Here is a 26,598-nt window from a genome sequence, read left to right as displayed (position 1 = left end):
GTAGTTGTGGTTTTTAGCTCAAAGGCATCTTTTTACTGGCATGCTGAATACGCTTGGACAGAGAGGGGACTGGAGCCCTGCTGCTTCTGAGCCCTGAGGGCAGGCTGACGGACATGCTTCTTCTTCTCTTTGGGGGGGTTACAGGACTGGCTGCAGCACCTGTGGGTTACCATGCTTTGGCAAACCCACCATTGTGGTGTTGCAGTGCCTTTACCATGTCCAACGGGAAGGAGCAAATTCAAAAAGCACAGCTTTGCAAGCAGAGACAAGGTTATTCCCTTTGGGGTTTCTATATAACCTACTGTGTAGACTGGCTCAGAATCATACGTACCTCTTCTGCATGCAGAGAGGTGATTCATGGAGGAGCATATGGCCAGGCTCTTCTCCCTGACTTTTTTTAAAATCCAAAATTGGGTTGATTTCAACTCAACTTACTATCACCCCCAATTCCCCATCCGTCCTTGACTTTGGACTTAGTGTCTTTACTTCGAAGGTTAAAAGCTGTGTGTTATGGACTGAATTGTGTCCTTCCCAAATTCTTATGTTTAAGTCCCAGCCCCCAGTGGTGGTTTGAGGATAAGATTTTTAAAGAGATAAGTAAGTTAAAATGAGGCTGTTAGGGTGAAGCCCTAACCCAATATAACTGATTTCCTTATAAGAAGAGGGAGGCGGGGCGTGGTGGCCCATGCCTGTAATCCCAGCACTTTGGGAGGCTGAGGCAGGAGGATCACCTGAGGTCAGGAGTTCAAAACCAGCCTGGTCAACATGGTAAAACCCCATTTCCACTAAAAATACGAAAGTTAGCCAGATGTGATGGCGCATACCTGTAATCCCAGCTACTTGGGAGGCTGAGGCATGAGAATCACTTGAACATGGGAGGTGGAGTTTGCAGTGAGTCAAGATCCCACCACTGCAATCCAGCCTGGGCAACAGAGAGAGACTCTGTCTCAAAGAAAAAAAAAAAGAAAAAAGAAAAAGAAGAGGAAGACACACAAAGGATGTACATGCACAGAGAAAAGGACAGGACATAGCAAGAAGACGGCCATCTGCCGTATTTTGTTATAGCAACCTTAGCAAACAAATACACCATAGGGAGCACATTAGAATTCAGGAAGCAATGACCATGGAACATTTTCATTTCAGTGATCCACTTGTATTTCAGGAAAATCCAGATGAAATCTCTGTACCTCAAGCAACAGCCATATATACATGTATGTATGTATTCATCCACCATTCTATCCATCCTTGCTAATTTTTCCTGTATCATCAAATATGACAGCAGTGAGAGAAGGAAGGCCAGAATGAGCTGAGAAGAACCCTCTAAATCCTATGGGAAAGTAGAGGCAGCCTGCGTTAGTGGTGATGAGGTCAAAAAGAGGCTTCAGGGATTTATAGGTGAAAGAAACTCATCAGTGACCATCTGGATTAATTGTTGGGCAAGACTCCCTAGGGGCAGGAGGCAGAACTGGAAAAACCTGTTGAGTGTGGCCCACCCAGTAATAACTTGAAAAGCTTCCTCCTATCCACTGCAGCTGGACCGCAGGCCACAGAGCCTTGGGGGCCACGTGGATATAGATCAGAGCCTTCTCTGCATCTAAGAATCAGCCACTTCAGGCTCATCCCAAACCTCTGCAGAGCAGCTTAAGAGGTTTCATTGATGGACAACTTCAGGTGCTGAAATTTTAAGGCTCACCTGGGTTTCCTTTATACCTGTGTATCTAAGAACATTCAGCTAAATCTTGCTGACTTATTCGCCACAGCATACAAGGCCTTCTGTGACGGCCCCAGCCTCAGCCCCTCGATACCCCCAGGCCACTCCTGTACTCCAGTCATAGAAAACCATGTGGGAAGCTCCAGCACACACACCGTTTCTTCACTTAATGACTGCTGCACATGCTGTCCCTCAGCCTCCAACACTTTTTTCTCCTGCTTCCAACTCATCCTTCGAGATTCTGATCCATAGATGCCCTGGGAAGCTATCCCAGATGGCCTGGGAGGACAGCCCTCATCCGCCTCCTCTCAGTTTTCACTGTATAGGGGGTGGGTGGGGAGCCAAGAGCAGCTTCCATTTGTGGAGTATTTTTTAGGTGTCAGGCCCTGGGGACCCCATGATTCTTTATTCTCCCAACGGGCCAAGAGAGGAGCACAGGGCAGCATCATGGCACACAGGCTTCTCCCTCTCCCACCTCCATCTGGCCCCTGGCCACTGGGCTCTTATGACACCGAGGGCTTCTTTATCTTCCCCGCACTCCCAACTCACAGAGAGCTCCCTGAAAGCAGGGCCATTTGCCCCTCCCCTGGACTTCCCAGGGCCCTGGCGTATAACAGAGGCTCAAAAAATATTTGTCGAATGCACTGTTCTTTGATACTTTGGTTTGTTACTTTGATTCCATTGCTATGGAACTTTTAGATTTTCCATTTTTTCCAGCAACTTATATTTTCCTAAAGCAACCACCTGTTGCACCCAACATTTGAATTTTGGTTGTAAATAATGCTAGAGAATACTCTTCCATATTACTTATTAGTCTCTAGGAACGTGCATTTATCTCCACCTTTTTGTTTCTACTTCAGAGTATCTATGTTCTCTCACCTTCTTCTCTTGACTAAGCAAGTCAGTGATTTCTCTAGTTCATTATCTGCCCATTTATTTTCCAGAGAATTAGCTTGACTTACAAAAATCCAATCTACTGTTTTCTAATTTATTTATCTTTTTCATATTTATTTTTTTCATAGCACTTATAAAAATGCACCTTAAATTGGATACTTGATTCATCTTTTCTCAAAGTTTGAAGGTATGTTTTATTTTCTGCTTGGTTTACATTTCCATTATCATGATTTCTTAGCTATTTAGAATTTTATATTTTAATTTTTTCTTTGATCAAATTTGAGTTTCAAAAGACTGTCGAATTTGTAAATGACTAAGGTGGGTTTTTTTTTTTTGTTCTACTCTATTATTTCTAGTGTTACCTCATTGATGCAAAGGATGCCACTCAAGCTACTTTTACTTCGTGGAATTTACTGAGGTTTTCATTATAGATCAATATATGATCCATTTTTATAAGTTTTATGAGACTCTGTAAAGAAGATGCAGTATCTATTGTCAGGAACCAAATTCAATATATGTCTGTTACTCAACTTTATTCTTATCAAAGTTGTTTCATGGCTTGATGAGAGATGAGTTGAAATTCTCACAGAACTATGCAGTTTCTGGGATTTCTCTTGGATTTTCCTATAGTTGTGTCTTGTTTTATGTACAATTGTATTATTTCATATCATGCATAAAATGTATGAGAGTTAAGTCCCCATTAGAGACTATGACCTTTATACTATTGTGTCTTTTCTAGTTCAATAGTTTTTATTGTCTTGAATTCAACCCTGACTCAGTATTTAATATAATATCCCTGATTCTTTTGTTGTTGTTATTATTTACTTGATCATTCTTTGTTCCTTTGAACTTTTCTGAACCACTTTGTTTTCAGTGCATTTTTAAGCTTTTTTAGGTAATTAAATGAATTTTTCTATTTCAAGATAATTGTAGATTTACATGCAATTGTCAGAAATTATACAGAGATATGTTGGGTATCTTTTACCCAGTTTCGCCCAATGGTAACATCTTAAAAAACTATAGTACAACGTCACAACCAGCATATAGACGTTGATACAGTGAGATCCAGGACATATCCATCACCACACAGGTCCCTTATGTTGCCCTTTTACAGCTACACCTACTTCCTTCCTCTTTCTGCAAACATCTCCCCATCCTTACCACTGGCAGCCACTAATCTGCTATCTCGCTATGTAATTTTGTCATGTCAGGACTGGTATATCAACGGAATCATGATATGTAACCTTTTGGTATTTTTTTCTCCCACTCAGCAAAATTTTTTGGTGATTCCCTGTATGAATGTATCAATAGTACATTCTTTCTCATTGCAAAATAATATATATTTCATGGTATGAACATACCACAGTTTCCTTAATCATTCACCCATTAAAGGAAAATTGGGTTTGTTTCCAGATTTGTTGTTATCATGAACAAAGCAGCTGTGTACATTAATATACAAGTTTTTGTGTGAACACAGTTTTCATTTTTGGGGCGATAAATACCCAAGAGTGTAATTTCTGGGTTGCATGGTAAGCATGTATGTAGTCTTCTGAGAAGCTGCTATACTCTTTTCCAGAGTGGCTCTACCATTTTATATTCCCACCAGCAATGTATGAATGATCCAGTTTCTCTTCATCCTCACTTGCATTACGTGTCATCACTGTTGTTTAATTTAGCCATTCGGATAGGTCAATAGTGTTAGGGGGAAAGAGTTCATCTTATTGTGGTTTTAATTTGCATTTCCGTAATGGTTAATGGTGTTGAATGTCTTTTCATGCATTATTTGCCATCTCCAGCCTCATGAATAAAATGTCTGTTTGTATCTTTTGCCCTTTTCCTAATTGGATTTTTAAAAAACTGTTTACATTTGATTGTTTTTTGTATATTGTAGATACTACTCCTTAGTGTGATATGTGATTTACAAACATATCCCAGACTGTAGCTTGTCTTTTCAGCCTCTGAACATAGTGTTCCACAGAACAAATGCTTTTAATTTTGATGATGTCCTGCTTATCAGTTCTTCCTTTTATGAATCATGCTTTGGGTGTGAAGTCTAAGAACTCATCATCTAACCATAGTTGCCAAAGGTTTTCTTCTATATGTTTATTTCTAAAGTTTTTGCAGTGTTACATTTTATGTACATTTAAGTCCATGATCTATTTTGAGTTAAATTTTGTATAAAACGTGGAACTTAGATTAAGGTTCTTTAATTTTTCTTATTTTGCCTATGGATGTTCAGGTATTCCAGCACCATCTGTTGAAAAGACTATCGTACTTTATTGGAGCTGCTCTTGCCATTTCATAAAAAATCAGTTGGGCATGTTGGTATGGGTCTATTTCTGCACTCCCTATGTTTATCCATTGTTCTATGTGTGTATTCATCTGCCAATACCATACAGTCTTCATTACTATAGTTATACGCCTTAAAATTGGATAGACTGATTCCTCCCACTTTATTCTTTTCCAAAATTGTTTTAGCTATTCTAGTTCCTTTGCCTTTCCATATAAAGTTCAGTATAATTTTGTCTATAGCAATAAAAAAATTCTTGCTGAAATTTTGGTAAAAATTAGGTTAAACCTGTATATCAACATGGGGATAGATAAAATACCTTTACTATGCTGAATATTCCAATTGATGAATATGGTATATCTCTCCATTTTATAGCTCTACTTTGATTTGTTTCATTAGCATTCTGTAGTTTTTAGCATACAAGTCCTTTACATGTTCTGTTAGGTTTATACCTAAGTATTTCTAATTTTTTGAGAAATTGTACATGGTGTTTTTTGAAATTTTGGTTTCCAGGTGTCCGATACTAGTAAAGTCAGTCCTCCATATCCATGGATTCTGCATCCATGGATTCAATCAATCACAGATCAAAAATATTTGGGAAACAAAAGGATGGTTGTGTCTGTACTGAACATGTACAGTCTTTTCTCTTGTCATTATTCCCTAAACGATATAATATAACAACTACTTACATAACATTTACATTGTATTACATATTGTAAGTAATTTAGAGATGACAAAGTATGTATCTTTGGGCATAAGTTATATGCAAACACTACATAGTTTTATATAAGGGACTTGTGCATCCATAGATTTTGGTATCTGAGGGGTGATCCTGAAACCTATCCGCCACAGATACGTTGGGACAACTATATATAGAAATACAATGAATGAATGTTGACCTTGTATCTGCAACCTTGCTGAAGTCACTTATTAGTTCTAGGAATTCCTTTCCTTGCCTGCCTGCTTTCCTTCCTTCCTTTCTCTCTCTCTTTCTTTCTTTTCTTTCTCCTTCCCTTGCTTCATTCTTGTAGATTCCCTGGAATTTTCTACATAAACAATCATGTCATCTGTAAACCGGGCTATTTTTGTTTCCCTTTATTATCTAAAAGGATATGTCTTTTCCTTCTGTATCTTGTCTTATTGCACTGGCTAGAACTCCTAGTACTATATTGAATAGAAATAGTAAGACCAAACTTTGCCTTGTTTTTAATGTCGGGGGGAAAGTATTCAATCTTTCACCACTAAGTGTAATGTTAGCTATAGGATTTTTGTAGATACTCTTTTCCAAGTTGGGGAAGTTCCACTTTCTTCCTATTTGTCTAGGAGTTGTTATCATGAGTAAGTGTTGAATTCTGTCAAATGCTTTTTTCTGCACCAATTGGAATGATAATGTGATTTTTTTCTCTTTTGTCTGTTAATATGAAGAATTAGATTGGCTTACTTGTAAAAATTGAACCAGCCTTGCATCTTCAGAGCAAACCACACTTGGTCAGTGTATAATTCTTTTTATATATTGCTAAATTCTATCCGTTAATACTTTGTTAGGGATTTTTCTGTCTATGTTTACAAGGTATATTGGTCTGTAGTTCTTTTTTGTTCTGTCTTTGTCTGAGTTTGGTATCAGGAGAATATTAACATCGAAAAATGAACTGGTAAAAGTTTTCTCCTCTTCTACTTTCTGGAAAATATTGTGAAGAATTGATAGTAAATCTTCTCTAAATGTTTAGTAGAATTAACCAGTGAAAGTATCTGGGCCTGGAATTTTCTTTTTCTGAATTTTTAAAATTGTGAATTTAATTTACTCAATAGTTACAAGGTTATCCAAATTATCTCATGTTGAGAAAGTTGTGGTATTGTGTGTTTTCGAGTAATAGTCTATTGCATCTAAATTGTCAAATTGATGTGCATAGAATTTTTCTTAGTATTATCTTACTACCATTTTGATGTGTACAGAGTGTATACTAATATAATCTGTCTCACTCTGGTAACTTGCGTCTTCTTGTTAGTCTTGCCAGAGGGTTGTCACTTTTATTCATCTTTTAAAAGATCTAGCTCATTGTTTCATTGTTGTTCTTTATTATTTCTCTGTTTTCAATTTCATTGATTCTTGCTCCTGTCCTTATTATGTACTTACTTCTGCATTCTTTGAATTTATTTTGCTCTTTATATTTTCTAGATTCTTGAGGTGGGAGCTTAGGTCACTGGTTTGAAACTTTTCCGTTTCTTAAAATAAGCTGTGAGTTTCCCTCTCAGCACTGTTTTGGCTATGTTCCACCAATTTGACGTGTTGTATTTTCATTTTCATTCTGTTCAATGTATTTTTATTTCTTTTGAGGTTTTTAAATTTTTTGAGGTTTGCTTTATGTTCCATGTTATAGTCCATCTTGGTTTATGTTCTTGGGCACTTGAAAATAATGCATTCTGCTGTTGCTGGGTAAAGTGTTCCATAAATGTCCATAGATCCTATATGTTAATGGTGTTAAGTATTTTTATGTGTTTTGATTTTCTGTCTAGTTGTTCTGTCAATTGTTGAGAGAGGAGTGTTGAAGTCTCTAACTGAAATTGTAGATTTGTCTGTTTCTCTTTTTACTTGTGTCAGTTTTCATGTCACATATTTTGTAGCTCTCATGTTTGGTGCATACCTTTAGCATAGCCATATCTTCTTGGTGGATTGACACTTTTGTTAATGTAGAATGTCTTTCTCTGTCTCAATTATTTTCTTTGCTCTGATGTCACTTTATCTGATATTAATATAGCCACTCTTGCTATCTTTTAATTAATGTTTGCATGATGTGTTATTTTTGACCCTTTTGCTTTCAACCTATCTATATCACCCTATACATAGCATATAATTGGTTCATGTTTTTTTAATCCACTCTGACCATCTCTATCTTTAAATTTTTGCCTTTAAATTATTCAAAATTAATATAATTATTAATATACTAAGTTTAAGACTGTCCTTGTATTTCTTGTTTTCTGTTTGTTCTCCTTGTTTTTTCATTTATGTTTTTTCTTCCTTGGCTTACTGTGCATGACTTGGGCATTTTTTAGAGTTTTATTTTGGTTTATACATGGTGTTTTGGGGTGCATCTCCATGAGTAGTTTTTTAGTAGTTACTCCAGGTATTACATTTTGTATATATAACTTTTCATGGTCTACATGCATCAACAGTTTGAGTGAAGTGTGGAAAGTTGACCATCCTTTACATCCTATTGCCCTCCCTTGTTTATAATAGTCTAAAATGTTTTCTCTACATCTATTTAGAATCACATCAGTGTTATAATTTTCACTTCAATTATCCAACATAATTGAGAAAATTCAAAAGGAGAAGGAAAGCCAATTGAATTTACTATCTTTGTTTACCGAATTCTTTCTTCTTTCCTGATGTTTCTTGATTCCTTCTTTCATCATGTCCCTTCTGTTTAAAGAACTTCTTTCCACTTCGTTAGTGTACTTATTTTGGTAATCAAGCTAATCTGAGGATAGCTTGATTTCCTCCTAATTCCTAAAGGATATTTGTACTGGACATAGGTTTCTGGTTGACAGTTCCTTTTTTTCTAACACTTTAAAAATGTTGTATCACTTCCTTCTGACCTCTATGGTTTCTGATGAGAAATTTGCTGTCATTTGAATTGGTTTTCTCTTAGAGATAAGATATTGTTTCTCTCATTGCTTTTAAGACTTTCTTCATCTTTAGTTTTCAGAACTTTAATTATGATGTGTCTTGGTGTGAATTTCTTTGATGTATCCTATTGGTCATTCAGCTTCTTGAATCTATAGGTTTATGTGTTTTGTCAAATTGGGGGATTTTTCAATTATTATTTCTTTGAGTATTTTTTAACTCCATCTTCTTTTTTTATCTTTTCCTGGAACCCCAAATGATATAAATTTAGTTTTCGTTATAGTGCCACAGGTCCCTGAGCTCTGCTCTCTTTGTTTTTCACTCCATCTTCTTTCTGTTGTTCAGATTCAGTCATTTCTATTGTATCTTCCAGTTCACTTATTCTTTCCTCTGTTCTCTCCATTCTGCTGTTGAGCCCACCTACTGAGATTCTTATCTCAGCTGTTACATTTTTCAGTTCTAACATTCCCATTTGGTTGTTTATGTTTCCCATTTCTTTGCTGAGATTATTTTATTGGTGATATTTTTACTGTTTCATTTGTTTCAAGTATGTTCACTATTACTCACTGAAGCATTTTTATAATGACTGCTTTAAAACCTTTTCCAGATAGTTTTAACATCACTGTCATCTTGATGTTAGTGTCTATTGATGGCTTTTTTCATTCAGTTTGATGTTTTCCTGGTTCTTGGTATTGTGAGTGATTTTTGACTGAAAACTATGCATTTTGGTATTCTATGGTGATGAAACTCTGGATCTTATTTAAACCTTGTCTTAGGTATCATCCTGTGATGCTGCACTATCAGGGGAGGGTGACACACTGCAACCACCAAGGTTAGGAGATGCTCCTCATTGCTGTTGGGGTGGGGTGCTGGCTCCCACTAGGCCCCTGCTGATTCCACTCTGGTTGGGAAGGGTAGAGGTGCCTAATTTCTGCTCCACACATGGTCTCCATGGACACTACCAGGGGGTGGCCTCAATACTATTGGAGCCAGTGGTTAAAGTCTTGACTCTCCCCATTTCGCCTTCTCTGACACCACCACAGTGGGGAGGGGGCAGACTGACCTATTATTGCTGGGGGGAGGAAGAAGTCCAGGCTCACCAGGTGGTCTCCAGTGACACTGTAGTGAGGCAGGAGGGGAAGGGAGGCCTCGTTACTGCCAAGTGGAGATGAAAACCCCAGCTCCCGACTAGGCCTCCTCTGACACAACTGTAGTGATGAGGTTGCATAGACTCATTATAGCTTCATGAGTGTGGAGTCTGCACTCCCCACTGGGCCTTTCCTGGCATGGGTGAAGGTGGAGCCACAGATTTTTCTGTGCTGCCTGGCTAGAGGAGCCTTCTGCTTCCCCTACCCCTTCCCCTCTTCCTCCTTCTCCTTCTTCTCTTCCTCCTTCTCCTTCTTCTCTTTCTCCTTCTCCTTCTTCTCTTTCTCCTCTTCTTTCTTCTCCTCATTTTTCTCCTCCTCTCCTCCTTATCCTCCTCCTCATCTACCTCCTCTTCTTCTTCTCCTCTTCCTTTTTCTCCTCCTCTTCCTTCTCCTCCTCCTCCTCCTTCTTCTTCTACCCCTTCTTCTCTCTCTCTCTCTCTCTCTTTTTCTCCTTTGTGTGCATTAACTTTTTCCAGGTTGCCAGCTTCTTCAGCTCTAACTCTGGAATGTATGAGGCACAAACAAAATTCAGGGGGTTCCTGCTGTGTCATTCACTGGGTCCTGAGGTTCCTAGCTTGGTCTACTTTCTAGTTCTTACCTTTCAGAGTCTTTTATGTTTGTTCGAAATGTAATTTCCACTGTTTTTAGTTGGACTTAGCAGAAGGAATAGGGATGAGTATTCATCTTCCTGGGAAAAATGTGCATTTTTGAAATATATATTGTATGGTTGGGTATTATCTTTCATCCAATCTGAGAGCCTTTCACTTTTAACAGGAGGTTTGTCTCACTTACATAATAAATCTTAATCCTGATATTGAATGTTATGTTTTGTGTACTTTTAAAATGTTACACATTAATCAATTATCAATAGGCTGTTATTCGCTGTCCTTTCCATCAGGCAAGGGTTTCAGGAACACACCAAGTTGCCTTGTTCCCATCCCACCCCCAGTTTTTTACTATTATTATTATTTTACAGAGACGGAGTCTTGCTGTATTTGCCCAGGCTAGAGTACAGTGGTTCAGTCATACCTTAATGTAACCTCAAATTTCTAGGTTCAGGTGATTCTCCAGCCTCAACCTCCTGAATAACTAGAACTACAGGCATGTACCACCTTGCCTGGCTAATTTAGTTTTTAGAATTTTTTGTAGAGATCTATGTGGCCCAGGCTGGTCTTGAACTCCTGGCCTCAAGTGATCCTTCTGCCTCAGCCTCCCAAAGTGCTGGGATTACAGGCATGAGCCACTGCCCTGGCTTATCCTGTCGATTTTACAGTTCTAGAAGAGATAAAGGTGGAAAGATTTTCCCAAAGATGAAAACATTCCATCAGCAGACCTAAGAAGAGGAAGTGACTGGTTGACTGGGGCCTTCTTGGCGGCCATTTTTCTGACATTTCATCCAGAACTAATTTCCTCCTTCCTTTTTTTATCCTTCCCTTCCTTGCCTCTTGTGGACCAGGCATTTTCCTAGGTTCTGGGAGAGGAAGGGAGCAGATCAAACCACTATTTTTCTTTTTCCCCATCTCAAAGTTTTTATCTATGGTGCTTTGTGGGTTTCTTTTTTTCCAATAGACTTTTGAACATTGTGAAATTAGCCAAAAAGAAAGCAGCTAAAATTTAGTAAGGGCAAGAGGAATAGTTAAGCAGGTGCAGAGAGCAGAAATCTTCAAGTCTCTTAACATTTCCAGTTTTTAATCAGGGTGCAAATGTGGTTGGTTGTGGGCAGGGAGCTGCCTCAGTGTGACTGCTAGGCTTTGCTGCCTTCGTCAATCCATCCAGCGTGACTTCCCATATAACTTTAGTGTTTACATCCCCCTCACTGGGTGCTGAAAAGTCTGGGATCCCCCTAGACACCTGGTAATTCTGTTAATGTCTGCTAGTCTGGATCCATATCTCAGAAGCTCCCTGATGGAATTTCTCCATGCTCTTGGCAAGTCACAAAAGAGATGTCTCCTGGGAACTTTAGCATCTTGATCTCTATTTAAATGTTGAAGTGGTAAGTCTTGGCCAAGCCCTGTTCTCTCCTCCCGCTAACTTTAGTCTCCGAGGGCCAAATTTTGCTCTCAGTTTCCTGTATATGACTTCTACCAAATCCTTCTAATTTTCTTTTGTCTCTAGTGACTTCCTCTCCTGCTGTCCTGTCTTCTAAAGCAGTCTGAAATGAAATTTGCCCCCAGAGCTGTGCACAGAGGAAATGGGGAACAGATCATTCAAGAAGGAACACCCTACCCGCAAGCCCTGTGCTAGACTCGCATGGGTAGGCATCCCCAAAGTGTTGCACCCTCCACGCCTGGGCAGCTCACTGCTTTTCTGAACACCAGGATTTGTGCTTCCTAGCTGGTTCTCCACTTAGATATTTATTTAGATGCTTGACAATGAAGTATCAAGGAGCAGAGCAGGTGTAATGTCCTCATATACTGCTGCCATCTGTGCACTCCTATGCTCCTCTTAGGCGACCGGGCACATGTAGAGCTTGCTTCTGATGGCATTTGGATTGGAAATACATTGACCCATTTCTCCTGATAGCAGAAGTTTGTGGGGGAGCTAGGTGAAGTGTAAATGCACAGACAGCAGAGCAGATCTGTTTGTGGCAAGAGAGGGAGCCCCTCTGCCTTCCCAGTCCTAATCCCCTACCACCCCTCTCCCTCTCTACTCCTGGGCCCTGGCCTGGACACCATGCTTTCAGAACAATTCTAGAGCAACTATTAGCTGGTGATGGCTTCTGCTGCATTCCCTCCCAGAGACACCTAACTTTGACATTAACTACTGGAAGACCCGTAAAGTCTTCCAAGCCAAGGAAGGAATATTGAATGCTATAATTTCAAGACAGCTATAGGTCAGCTGGGGAAATGTGCACAGCAAGAATGGAAGCTTCTGGATACCCCTCCCCTGGGAAGGCAGCTGTCTGGGGCCCTTATTTTGGCAGTCAGCTCTCAAGGCATGCATCAGTGCACCTGAAACACTCTATAAATGGAAAACTCAGAACACAACGTGTCACATCGACACCACCAGTATGCACAGTGGAACCCACACAGTTAGTTAAATTTAATTTCCTGCAGAGACATGGGGACTTAGCTCAAATGTCACCTCCTCAGGGGAGTCTTCCCTAAACCCAGGTTGAGTTGAGTACCCAACTGAGTGCCCCACTAGCTTCCCAAATCCCTTCCCTGTCAGCACGTAGCCCATTCCAAGGTGCTGACGTGTCTGTCTCACCTATTTGTCAGGGAGTTATCTGAGGGTGAGGGTCACATTTTATGGATATTTGCAACCTCAGTGCCTAGCACAGTGCTGGATACATAGTAGACACTCTTAAATGTTTCTGAAGAGGGACCATGCCAGCTGTGTCCAGACAGCCACCAAAATGACCCTTCTGCTGACTTATTATGGAGCCTGGCATACTACAATAATTTTTTTTTTTTTTTTGAGACAGTCTCGCTCTGTTGCCCAGGCTGGAGTGCAGTGGTGCGATCTCAGCTCACTGCAACCTCTGCCTCCTGGGTTCAAGCAATTCTCCTGCCTCAGCCTCCCGAGTAGCTGGGACTACAGGCATGTGCCACCACACCCGGCTAATTTTTTGTATTTTTAGTAGAGACGGGGTTTCACCATGTTAGCCAGGATGGTCTCTGTCTCCTGATCTCGGGATCTGCCCACCTCGGCCTCCCAAAGTGCTGGGATTACAGGTGAGAGCCACTGCACCCGGCCTAAAATATATATATATATATATATATATTTGAGTTAAAAAGTTAGTCCTATGCCTCAAAGATCCCTTTCCAAAATTGAAGCTTCATTGGGAGGGATAATTGTTACCGATATTTTGGGGGGTTGGTTTGAGCTGAGCTTTGCAGAATACTTGACATAGGCTTGGCACTTGCAGAGGACCTCTAGGAGAGAAGAGAGTGAGGTGTCCCAGGTCTCAGTGGCATAGGAATGAGAGAAAACCATTGTTGCTGGAAGTGTAGGTCTGAAACCTGATTTCTATGTCACCAGTAGTTCTTCTCCCAACTTTTTTTTTTTAAATTATTTTTAGAGTTGGGGTCTTGCTCCGTCACACAGGCTGGAGGGCAATGGCATAAACATAGCTCACTGCCACCTTGAACTTCTGAGCTCAAACAACTCTCCTGCCTTAGCCTCCAAATTTTTTTCCTTATTAAATATAAAAACATTAGAATATACTCTTCAAGTGAGCCAGGTATTAGAAAAACACTACCTGACACACAATAGGGACTCAGTAAACATTTGTTGAACAACTTATTTTGGGAACACTGCCAGCCACACTCTTACTTCTTTCTGTGTGGCTCTAGATTGCAAGGAGAAGAGAAGGTGGAGGGAAAGGTAGAATGGGCCAGGGCTGGATTCCAAACCACAGCCCACCCACAACTCTTTATTTGCCACTCTTTATTGCCTGTGTTATGGGAACTCTGCCACTCTTTATCACCTGTGTTATGGGAATTCAGAGCAAGGACTGACACTATTCATCCTGGACTGGGTTTGGAAATGCAGTCATACCCCAGGAAAGAATCCCTTTTCTTCCATGTGGAGGCCCAACCCCATGCCCAGCCCCAGATGATTGAGTGGTGATGTGGGTACATGTGGTGCATGCATAGGGTGTGTGGCCACAACAGGCAGCCCCTGAGTGCCTCTGCTTGAGAGGCAGAGGGAAACCCTTGCTGGTCAGAGCCTAGGACTCTCTCAATGGCACGGGGCCAAGATGAGGTCCTTGGGCATGACAAGGGCCACCTGCAGAAGGAAGGACATCATGGTGTGCACAGCGTGTGATGGAAGGTGTGTGTAGTTAATTATTGGCGGCTAGGTTTGGTGCTTAAACTAGCTACCACCTACGAAGGTTGAGAAAAGGAAGAAAAAGCAGTTAGAATGCAGGAAAGAGGGAAAAACCCCACCTCACCCACTTAACAGGCTCAAACTGCTGCTGCTAGCCGCCTGTGAGGTGGGGACAGTCCCCTGCAAATGCCCTGCTTAGACACTTGGGTTGCCGTGGCGAGCACCTTATGAGACAAAGGCGTGAAGGCCTTCTCCGAGCACAAAGGCAGACAAAGGCACTTGCCCGGTCCTGCAGGACCAGTCCTCATGCTGGATACCGAATGGCTCAATTACTATGCCTTGGACCAAGGAAGGGGGTGGGTGAGGAGGAGAACTTTGGGAGAAGTGAAGCAGAAAGAATCTTTGTGACAATGACAATTTAAGAAACACTAGACAACCAGCTTGCTGGGGCGCTTCTAAACCTTCTGCGGGGAGGTGAAGCAGTGGAGCGGTCATGTGGAAAATTTCCTTTCTCCTCCATGCACAGTCATTCCCAAACTGAGGGAAAGGCATTGTTTTCCTCGTGAAAACCCTCATTCTGGACAAGATTCCATCAGGCTAGGAGAAAATGCCTTCACCTGGGAAGAAGTTGTATTCAGTAAGCGTAGAGGACTGAAGGGTTGAGTCATGTTGGTCTCTTGGAGATCTTTGGTTTCAAGGAGGATTCAAATGTGTCTGATTTCTTAAAATGTAATTAGACAGAGAAAGGGTTGCATCTGGCCAGACCATGGTGGCAGGGGACGTGGAGGGAGGCCTAGCGTCCCTCCTTCCACACGCTCCCAGGCTTCTCTATGTATTTGGGGGCAGCATTCATACTTGACTGGTTAGAAATCCTAAGGAAGCTTCCAGCAGCATTCAGCCCCCACACCTCCCATCCGTGGAGCCTTGCTGGGGAGCTGTCTCCGCAGGTTTGCTGTACCTGGGCTGCAGCTCTTGGCAGCTGTGCCCATCAACCCTGATGAGCCCCTGCACGTCCCACTGGGTAGACAGCAGCTATGAAAACTGTTCTACATGTCTGCTCAGATCAAGGTATCATCTGCTGCACCACCAGACAGCCTGCCCACTTCAGCCAGCCCTCCACCTAGAACAATAGGGAGCATGGTTGCTGCTGGTGTGTGACAGCCCTGCCAAAGGTTGCAACTTAGGAGCAGAGATTCAAGCCAGTGCTATAAATAAGCCAAGCTTTATTTTCCTACAAGCAGCTTGGTTTTACTACTGTTTGATGCTGTAAATGTGGTAGATATCAGATCCACCTACAGACAGGCCTGCCTTGAGCCTCCCATGGTGCTTCTAGCCAGGTGCCTTTGGCAGGGTGACCGAGCCAGGCCACAGCTGGGACTGTAGCATGGGGAATGTTCCAGGCACTCACTCAACATCACTAGAGCTGGCAAGGCTTGCTCTGAGCCAACCCTTGTTCTACTGTCTTGTTCCAGGTAGAACCCATCAGCCAAAGCTCCTTCAATACTAGCTCTTGTCTCCTGACCTGGTCAGAAGCATTTACCAGCAAGGGCCACTTTCCTCCGACCATTCTATGTAAATATTTTCCAGCTTTTCCGAGGGAGGCAGGGAGGCTCTGCAGGCGATGGCTTCAGGACGTTTTAGTCCCATCTAGGCCCCTGGCTGGGGCTGTTATCTCCCACCCAAATTGGAGGCAGCTGCTGCCAGATGTGTAAGAAACTCCCAGGTGTGCAGGAACAAAATGAGGAGGTGTGATCATTTACATTCAGTAAATGATGGTGCGAGCACAGACTGTCACCAAGAGATCTGTCTTCCTGCCAACTTCTACACTAAACAGAGGCTCTGATTTTTAAGAGGGGACAATCCTGTAGGGGACAGAGAGGGTCTGGACCAAGCACTGAGAAAGAGGCCTGCTAGGCAAAGTCAAACCATGTCATTGAGGGAGAGGCTTTGGCCTTGATTCAAAACTAGGCTGACCCAATGCCCTGGTTTGCCTGGGACAGTCATGGACTATGCCCGCCATCCAAGTTCTATTTTTAATGGTGCCCCTTTTACTCACACACACACAAAATCCATGTTTGGATGATAAGTTTTATGATTACCCTATTCCAAAGATGAGAAGGAATTAGGCTAGAAATGCATCCAGAGTGACATGTGGGACGTGGGGCCCCAAGAAAGTTCACTTGGCAGTGCCTAGAGGAAAGAGATGAGTGGTAGAAGGCCAGGTTGGTTCATTCTCAAGCATATTTAGAACTGCAGCCTTGTTGATAATTTTCACTCAGGACCTCGCAGAGTGTGATGCTAGAAGGGTCTTTGGGGTGGTCTAATTTACCTCCTCTCTTACTGGAAGAGGACATTAGGCTAAAAGAGATAAAAGTGACCTGCCCAAGGTTACACTCCAGTTGCTGGCAGAGTGGGGATAGAAACTTGTCCTTAAGGGGTCAGGTCCAAGTACTCTTTGCTGAGACAGGGGGAGATGGAGGACCCTGAAAGAGGCTGCAGAGGATGAACAGACACATGGAAGCTTCTGTGGCAGCTCCAGGGCAGGGAAGCATCCTAGACTACCCCACAGTTCCTAGATGGTGGGATGGGAGGACACATACTGGTGGGGTTTAGACTTGCTGAGCTTGCTTGAACGTGAGCTCAGGTGACACCTGGAGTCACAGGGGACTGCAGGTGGAGCCAAGGGCAAATGGGCTCTCCAAGGTAGTGACCGAGAGGGACCAAAGAGATTAACTGGCAAATAGGACTAAGAATCAGTGAAGAAACAGGTAGGTATGGAGATCAAACGCGAACAGGATCAAATGAGTAATTTATGGAATCTAAATATTGTTCTGTGGTTCAAATTGTAGTGAAATCTGAGAGGCAACTCCTGATAACAGCTACCTTACCCTTGGGTACCGTTTCCCTAGCCCCTTCTTGGGTCTGCAGTGGGGCACAAACCTTAAGCCAGTAACAGCTTCTACCTCTGCTTGGTAGCTGGGAAACTGAGTCACAGAGAAAGTGGCTTTCTCCTGTCTTACAGGATCCTCAGCAACAAGAGTGTGACTAACGAGCCTTGAGAGTGACTCCAGAAGCCTGCTACCACAGTACCCCTCGTGCTTCCACTGCAGTCACACCTCCTGTGTGTGCTCTCCTGTTGGTGAAGGGGTGGAGTGGTGGATTTTTCTATGAATTTGCTCGTCTGAGTGGGCCCCGCAGGAAGAAGCCCAGCATGAGAGTCTGGGGACCCTGGCTTTCTGGTCCTAGTTCTATTGCTGGCTGACTAGCTATGCAGTGGTGGCTAGTCACTTCTTTTCCTGTCCCTCCTGCTCTTCCTGGTTGTCAGATGAAGGTTCTGGCTTGTGCCATCTTCAAAATCTCAATGCTTTTGTCTTTGCAGGGGGATCTGACCTTGGTTCAGTCATCTACTTAGCTGTAAGTTCATCTCTTGCATCTTCTTGGCAGTCTCTCTATAGAGCATCTTCACAGGTTAGAGAAGATGGAGCTATGTGATTGAGGGAGGGGCTTTGGACTTGAGTCAAAATTAGGCTGCCTGGGGCAATCATGGACCATGCCTGCCATACAAGCTGCATTTTTAATGGTACCCCTTTAAATATTTGTCCTCAGGTCTCAATGACCTTTGACAATGTAGAATGCAACATTGGAACGTATGACAATGTAGGAATGCATGCAAAATATAATTTTTAAAAATATCAGCTGGGTGCAGTGGCTCATGCCTATAATCCCAGCACTTTGGGAGGCCGTGGCGGGTGGAACACTTGAGGTCAGGAGTCAAGACCAGCCTGACCAATACGGTGAAATCCCGTCTCTATTAAAAATACAAAAAATTAGCCAGGTGTGGTGGCAGACACCTGTAATCCCAATCAGTGGGGAGGCTGAGACAGAAGAATTTCTTGAACCCAGGAGGTGGAAGTTGCAGTGAGTTGAGATTGAGCCACTGCACTCCAGCTTGGGCGACAGAGTGAGACTCTGCCTCAAAACAAAACAAAACAAAATCATATTTGGCCCAGATCTACGTTTTTTGCCTCCCACAAGTTTTCATGAGGTTAAGTTAAATATGTCAATTATTGGCCGGGCGCTGTGGCTCACGCTCATAATCCCAGCACTTTGGGAGGCCAAGGCAGGCAGATCACGAGGTCAGGAGATTGAGACCATCCTGGCTAACATGGTGAAACCCCGTCTCTACTAAAAATACAAAAAATTAGCTGGGCGTGGTGGCGGGCCCCTGTAGTCCCAGCTACTCAGGAGGCTGAGGCAGGAGAATGGCGTGAACCTGGAAGGCGGAACTTGCAGGGAGCCGAGATCGCGCCACTGCACTCCAGCCTGGAAAACAGAGAAAGACTCCATCTCAAATTTAAAAAAGTGAATTTATTTCAGACAGCCTGCAAAGTGGATAGCTCACTAGAGCACACATACAATCACCTGCAGGCTGACTGTAGTCAAAATAATCTACTGTCACCCTGAATAGGTTTTCTCACATAACATCTACAAAAACCCGGCATACCGTTGTCACACCCACATGGTGCCTTCTGATATGTGACATTAGAAAACCTCAATCTCCTGAACAAAATCATAAAATAGTTTCAGTATATATGAACTCAGCACACGTTTTTTGTTCAGTGAAACTTCTTTCTTTGATGATGCCTGTTCAAATATTTGCAAATAATGAGAATACACCCACAGAAATCATCCTCTGTTGCTGAGGCCACACAATCGGCAGAAACCAACGGGTAAGACACAAAGGACTGAATGCCACTGGAGGTCACGCAAATTCCAGGAAACCTCAGGCCATCTTAGCCTTCCTCTCCCACCCCCAAGCTGTTAGTTTCTAACTGAATGTGCTACAGAAGCCAGCCAGAATACCATGAAAGTCAGCAAGAAGGTGAAATGGTGAGAGGAGGAGGGGCCTTTGGGTAGCATCTCTTTTCACCTCTCGCTCTAGATGTGAAGAAACTCAGAGGGGGCTGTGGCCTCTCAAGTCGGGGAGGCCATGAGGACCACTAGAAGCAGGCCTGGAGGTGTGGTCTCTGGGGCTGGGCTCCGTCGCTGCCCTCTCTACCCCAAAATGCCTCTGAGATGCCCACATAACATCCAGGGGATCCCAGGATTTCACCCCCTGAAAATGGGAAGGGATGGACAGTAGGGGAAGAATAAGAGAGAAACAAGAAGAAGCAGATGGTAGAAGAAAACACTGGGTGGAGGGAAGAAAGACCAGAGGCCGGTGAGCAGAGCAAAGAGGTGAGCATCCAGGGCCCAAAAGCTGCTTCAAGGTCACGGAAAGCCAGCCTGCATCTGAAAGGAAAGGTCCTTGCAGAACAGAACTTAAAGCAGGAAACAGAATTAAGCGTGGAAAACAAGAAAGGCCGATGTGCCTGAATCTGTATCACTCTAAATCAGTGTATCAGACGCCCAGAACTCTGACAAATCAGGGTTCCCAGACAAACCCAACACTTGGTATGGGCAACACTTCTTTATTATAAAACTAACATCACTGAAAGCTTTTTTTTTTTTTTTGAAGACCAAAAATATCACATCTTAGGCAAATGAGTTGAAAATCCCTCAGAGTGACACCCTATTTTTTTCCACCCATTTCTAAAGTCAGAGGACACCTGGTAAAGAAACTGGTTTTTAGGTAAAGAAATGCAATTCCTGGTGCACGCGGTTTCCTGGTGGTACAGCACTGAAGTGACATCATGGAAATATTTGTGTCTCAAGGTCAGTCTGCAGGGTTTCTGTGTGAAAGCATGAGTCTTAGTCAGTGGTGGGAAAGTGTGTGTGTGCACCTTTGCGATCTGCTGCTGTTTACTGCTCTCTGCTTCAAAGACAAAGTTTTAATTAAAGCCAGGTGGGCAGCTTGCCAGGATTTTCCACACTTTTGGCTCACCTAGGGATGCAGCCTAAGTGTAGGTTATACCATTTGGAAACGCCTCTGCTCCTGTCATTTGGAAGGAAATAAACCAATTGTTACTTGGCATGGGGGGCTGGGGGGAAGAAGTTTGTCTTCCACTCAAGGGCAAGGAATCCATGACATAAGATGCTCATTCTGGTGGTGAATATGAACGGTCTAGTTTGTGCAGCATTCATTACGGTGACAAAAGTAGGAAGCAGCAGACTGGGAACGTATGGAATCCTTTGTCTTAATTAAAAATAAAGTAGGAGCTATGGAATTTGGCCAAGCCTCATAAATCTGCTTAAAAAAAAAAAAAAGCATCAAGACTCTGTCGGATAAGTTTAAATAGAACCAACTGAGCCCTCTGGAGAGTTAAATAGATTCCCCACTCATGTGGACACCCGCTCTCCTGTCGCTTTCCCGCACTCTGCAGGCAGCAGTGGTGCTCATTAACCAGCAACCCTCCAATTCGCCTCTGACAAGCTTATCCCCCTGGAGCACACGATTCAGAGATGATAAATTTACTCCCGCTTGTAAAAATGAAACTCTCCTCGGGGCAATAAAAACGCTCTGAGCCTTTAGGAAATAAGTTCTTTATCTGATAACCTACCTTCATTAACAAAGTCTGGTCCTCTTGGTCAGGACAGCTCTTCACTGCCAGGGAGAACTGCTCTAAGGTAACTGGAAGGGAAGAAATGGAAATTGTGAATGACTTCACTTCCACCTCTGAGCCCTTCTGATATGAAGGAGGACACCGTGGTTAGACATAAATAGCATGCTGTCCGTCCTTCCTTGGTGACATGGCAGAGCTCCCCAACTGTCCCCTGCATGGGGCAGGGGCCCCCACACAGGGACTTCTCCACTCCATCAGATAGAATCATTACAGTAGAGTACAAGGCCATTCCCATCAGCAAAGGTCCTCCCTGAACTGCCAGGAGGTCCTGGGTTCAGCTTCCTTTTGGGCCATCTTGTCCCCAGAGATGACACTCTATCCCCGCTTCCTGGGACCTTCACTGAGAAGACTCCACCTGCCTTTGTAAATCTGACAGTGCTAATTTTTAAAATCTCAATCTTCCATCATGATTTCCATGGCTTTAATTCTTCTCTTGGTGTATGGCCCCGAGTGTTGACTGAAACCCCACAAACGCCCCCAAATATATGAAGTCCTCTTTCTCCAACCAACCTTCTCGAAGAGAATAGGGAAGAGAAACCCAAGAAGGTTTACGAAAAAAAAAAAGTTTTAATAATCCAATGAAATTGGCCATGAAAGCCCTAGAAATGTTAATCTAGAAAATTTACACAAATTACATTCCCCTTCTCATATTTATGGCCAGGTTCTCATCAAAGGCTCACTTATGTGGTCACCAATGTTTATTTTGGTTTAAGCCACAGACTGCCCTCCTGTAGGCTGTGTTGACTATATTGTTTCATGCTTGAAAATGCTCCCACAATTCTCTACCACCCTCAGATTTAAAACCACTTATTTGACGGGCATTAAGGCTTTTACTAAGTTAACCCATCTAGATTAGCCTTTGATTGCTATACTCAAAGCTGCATTCACTCTTTACCCACTATGACCCTTCATTGCTCTCTGCTGGGAACAGTTCTGCCTCTTGTCTTTGAGTAGCGCAAAACTCAGTCCTCCAGTTGAATATACCAAGCCCACCCGTCCAGCCAATAAAGCCACTGATTGCCCTCCGGTCCCATCCCAACCCCCAAAGATCCCACAAAGGTGGGCAGAGCTAAACTCAGCCTCAAGGCTGAGGGACAGTCTGATTCCAACGATTTGACCTCAAGCAGGCCTGGATGGCATGTCTACAAATACAGATATTTTCAAGAGAACTGTATCAGCAATAATGAATTTTCATCAAGAAAATATTGTCTGGGTAGGTTGTTTGTAGTTTTCAATGTTACTCTAAACTAGAATTCCTTAGACTGCTTTCACCTCTGACTAAATTACTCCATGCAATCTTGACTGCTATCAATTGTATCTGGTGCTGATTATCTCTTCCAAGTTTAAATTTTGCTCTTATCCAGTCAAGACATACTTGGGATCCATAGAGAGATCAGTGTTGCCTTCCACACGCTCTCCAATGCATATACCCACCCAGTCTTCAATTGGCTGAAGCCAGTGTTAATTATATAGAATCGTCAATTTAATCTTTTTTTAAAATTACCTTTGCCTATAAAAGGGGCTCAGCAGAAACTTGTACAGTGAGATAAGGGCCAAAGCTGTGATGAGTTTACACGAATGCTTTTGCTCTCACTCATTCAGAATACACCTGCCTGGGAAGGACCCTGGAGGTAAGACCTCTCTCCCCCAACTCCGTTCCTAGTTTTGGACTTTTGCTGTGACCTGATTTGGTGTGATAACATATTGATCTCTGACTACTGTCTGAGGATGGCTAAAGAATAATCTACAAATTCAGGTGGTGGGTTTTCTTTAGATCACCTTTTTAAGGTGGCTATTTTATGTGGTAAAGGTTTATGCTGTAACTTAGAATCTTACTTAGCGCAGGTCAGGGAAATCGAAACACTTGCTTCCTTAGAGAGCTACTGTACTGGATTCTCATCGATAGCTCTCTCTTCTCTGCGGTGACCCTGCGTTCATACTTCTCACTGCCTGTGCACTGGACTCCACTACGATACTTCTCGTTGTCATAGACATAGCACCCACTTCAAGTTACCTTGAATTCTGTACATCCAATCCAAGCCAGTCGACTTCCATACCAAGCCAGCACTTTCCAACTTTTTCCCATTTCTGTGGGACTGTCATCCTCCAGCCACCAGGCCACTGAGCCTGATTCTTTGATTTCTCCCTCAGGACCCCATGCCTGCTGACTCTTGTACGATGATGTCCCTTGGATGCACTCCTTTCCCACAGTAGCACCGCCACTTTGATTCCTGGAGAAATTCTCACTCGTTCCCAGCCTCCATGCCCACCACTGCCACCACTCTGAACCTGGCCCTGCTGGAGCCCTTTGCCTATGGCCTGCCTTCCTCCTCACCATGCCAGGCCTAGCCCCTCTTCCCCGTACAAACCACGCTGATGGCTCCTGACTCTCACTCATGCAGGGTTCCATCTTGGGCCATGCGCTCCCTCCCTGTCTCCTCAGGTTGTCCAAGATCCCACCTGATATGGTTTGGTTGTATCCCCACTCAAATCTCATCTTGAATTGTAGCTCCCATAATCTCCACATGTCGTGGGAAGGGACCCAGTGGGAGGTAATTGACCATAGGGGTGGTTATCCTCCATCCTGTTCTCATGATAGTGAGTTCTCATGAGATCTGATGGTTTTATAAGGGGCATTTCCCCCTTTTGTGTGGCACTTTTCCTTCCTGCCACCATGTGAAGAAGGATGTGTTTGCTTCCCCTTCTGCCATGATTGTAAGTTTCTTGACGCCTCCCCAACCTTGCAGAACTGTGAGTCAATTAAACCTCTTTCCTTTATAAATTACCCAGTCTTGGGTATGTCTTTATTAGCAGTGTGAGAAGGAGCTAATATGCCACCCTTCTTCAGGGCCAGCATGGGGAGTAGTCTCAACACAGGTTTGGCATCAGACAGACCTGACCTTAAACCTTCCCTCTGCCACTTCCAGCTGCGCATCCTTAGACAAGTCACACAGCCTTGCTGAGCCTCGCTTCCTCATCAGTGATGTGTGGAGCCCGGAGCCCACTTGCTGGAGCAGGTGTGAGGCTGTGTGTGAAGAAACGGTGCTGGCAGTGAGTCTGCACTCCATCTCAGGTTCCTGTACGAAGGTTTCTCTAAGTCTGCCCTGTTCCCTGTTTGATGTCTTGATGTGACACATGACACATGGGGTTTTTCTTTCCCAATCAGTCTCTAGTGTTTAGATGTCTGGGCTGCCCTGGCTTCAGAATAGGGTGCAGGAGATGAACTTGCATCCTATCCCAGACTCTGTCCTGTCCCCATGATGTCCAGCATGCCCACAGCCATGACTCCGTTTTGTGGAACTGGACTGAAGTGGACTTATAGGAACACAAGGCCACACTGCAGTCCAGTTCCCTTCATGGGCTGGCTGAGTTTTATTGGGCTAGCAGCCTACAGCCCTTTCTACACAGATGACAAAAACCAACCTTGAGAACAGAGGCCCAAGAAAAGCAGCATGCACCTATGTCTCGGTTTTTTCCTCCCACCCTAGATGTCAGTGTGACACAAGCTCCTATGCCAATGCAGGTTTCTCTCTCCCCTCACCCCACTCTTATTTCTACCAAATCCCAAAAGAGAAGAAGGGGTGAAAACCATTAGGTTTTCATAAAGACATACCCGAGACTGGGTAATTTATAAAGGAAAGAGGTTTAACTGACTCACAGTTCTGCAGGGTTGGGGAGGCCTCAGGAAACTTACAATCATGGCAGAAGGGGAAGCAAACACGTCCTTCACATGCCAGCAGGAAGCAGTGCTCAGCAAAAGGGGGAAAAGCCCCTTATAAAACCATCAGATCTCATGAGAACTCACTCACTATGAGAACAGTCTGTGCGGCCACTTCCCTGATAGCTGATTCACTGACAACTTGCAAGAGAAGCCTCATGACAAGTTGACATTTCATGACCCCTCCTTCTTCCTCCCCAACTTTTAAATAGGAGGAAAAAACCCTTAAAACGAAAGCATTTGTCGTATCTACTTTCTTCTACCTTTGTTGCTGATTCAAGGGGTTGACTTCCTAATGAAAATAAGATACGCAGCCAAACCAGTGCCAACAAAATGCAAGGTCTCACGGGGGCATGAGTCTCCCTAAGGGACTCTCAGCGGAATCACTTGCTTGCTTCAACATGCATTGTCTCAACTGCTCTTAAGTGTTCCAGTACCATTCATGTCAGTAGTGGGAGGCCGAGGCTTCCACCTGTCTGAGTTAAGTTCTCCTTGGTTGGACCTTTCCGCCTTTGTGTGACAAAAGAAGGGAGAACAAGAGACTTTTAGATAACAAGCAGCTCTGAGGTTGGGGATCAAGGAGAGGAAGCATAGGGAAATAAACACCTGATTCAAGTAAACAATGGTCATTTGGGAGAAAAAAATATGGAGCAGCATGAAACAGGTTTCCTCTTCTGTGCATCTGCTGCAATGATCGGCAGAAAATTATCTACAATGACCTCATCCCCTGCAGTCATTGCTGTAAGGTAGAACCTTACAAAATGGGAGATACCTAACACTCAAGGAAATGGTTGCACCTGGAATAAATTTCATTATAACATGCTGTTTCAAATAAGGGGGAAGATGAAGCAAAGCAAACCCACAATACCATTGTACTGATTTTGCTCTTGAAATATTGCTGGTCAGTTTGGGCACCTGCCGCTAAGTCAGCAGGTACACTTGACCCTGACCTATAACCTGCACCTGGGGCTGCAGCGCTCAGAAATCCTGTCTCAGAATGTTCTCTCAGCTTCTCTCTCAATCTTTGTGCCAGGGCCCTGGATAACAGGGGCTCTGCCCCTGGGGCTAAGCTTTAGAGGGCCCTGCCCATGGGGCTACGGGGACTGCCCACCTGGAACCTGCACCCACTCATCCAGGGACCAATACTCTCATTTCCTGACCTAAATACCTTAAGCCTCTTTGCTGCGATGTGTTGCTGCTGGGGAGCCACACAACTGCCGTGTCCACTCTAGACCCATGGGGTAGCCAAGAGGCAGCTGATTGCAGGTGTGTGGACAGAACTTGAATGCCTAGACCAGACGATCTGCACAGTGTGGGGTACAGCTGGAGGAGCAATGAGAGAGAGGTGGGCCAAGGAGCTGCTTCTCACCATGCTGCAGAGTTCACACACCTGCTAGGAGCCTGGGCATTCTAAATTCAAATCTGGCCTTCTGGATGAACAAAGCTACATTTTTCAGGGCAGTAGGGCAGAGGAGATTTTCTTCAGCAAGTTGTAAGCTTGCTTTGTAATTCTGCCCTGGGCCCCGCATGGGAGGGACAGGCTCCTTCCTGGTAGGGAAGGAAGACCTGGCACTAAAATACCAGGTTCACCCAGACCTCTTCAGCATCCAAGCCCTCTGTCCCTGGAAAGAGGAGATTGCACCAGCTGAGCTTCAGTCTGGTAGGGGAACATGGCTCTCATCTCAGATACCTATAGTGAAGATGAGGAAGCCAGCTTCCTCGTAGGGATGGCAGAAATATGGGGGCTGACACCTACCCCTCCATGGACAGTTCCCCTGGAGGAGTTTGATGGCTGAGCATTGCTGGGAACCAGGCACCCTTCTCCAGAGGCAGCGACCTCCCTCACTGAGGCTTCCCTGGCACCAGGAGTAGAGGG

At 43.7% G+C, this 26,598-nt stretch overlaps 1 protein-coding gene across 1 annotated transcript in view; it reads right to left on the bottom strand.

The window, feature by feature from the left end:
• The window catches only part of LOC144333642 (acyl-coenzyme A oxidase-like protein), a 74,357-nt gene extending 48,106 nt beyond the window's left edge, over positions 1-26,251 (bottom strand). Inside the window, 3 exon segments of the mRNA XM_077958760.1 lie at positions 20,942-21,012; positions 24,810-24,923; positions 26,113-26,251. Coding sequence (XP_077814886.1) covers positions 20,942-21,012; positions 24,810-24,923; positions 26,113-26,251 — 324 coding nt within the window.
• Between the last annotated feature and the right edge of the window lie 347 nt (positions 26,252-26,598).

This window comes from Macaca mulatta, chromosome 13, assembly GCF_049350105.2.
Source record: "Macaca mulatta isolate MMU2019108-1 chromosome 13, T2T-MMU8v2.0, whole genome shotgun sequence".
NCBI lineage: Eukaryota > Metazoa > Chordata > Mammalia > Primates > Cercopithecidae > Macaca > Macaca mulatta.
The sequence above is the reverse complement of the archived record's forward strand: the minus strand, read 5'-3'. Positions and strand labels throughout refer to the sequence as shown.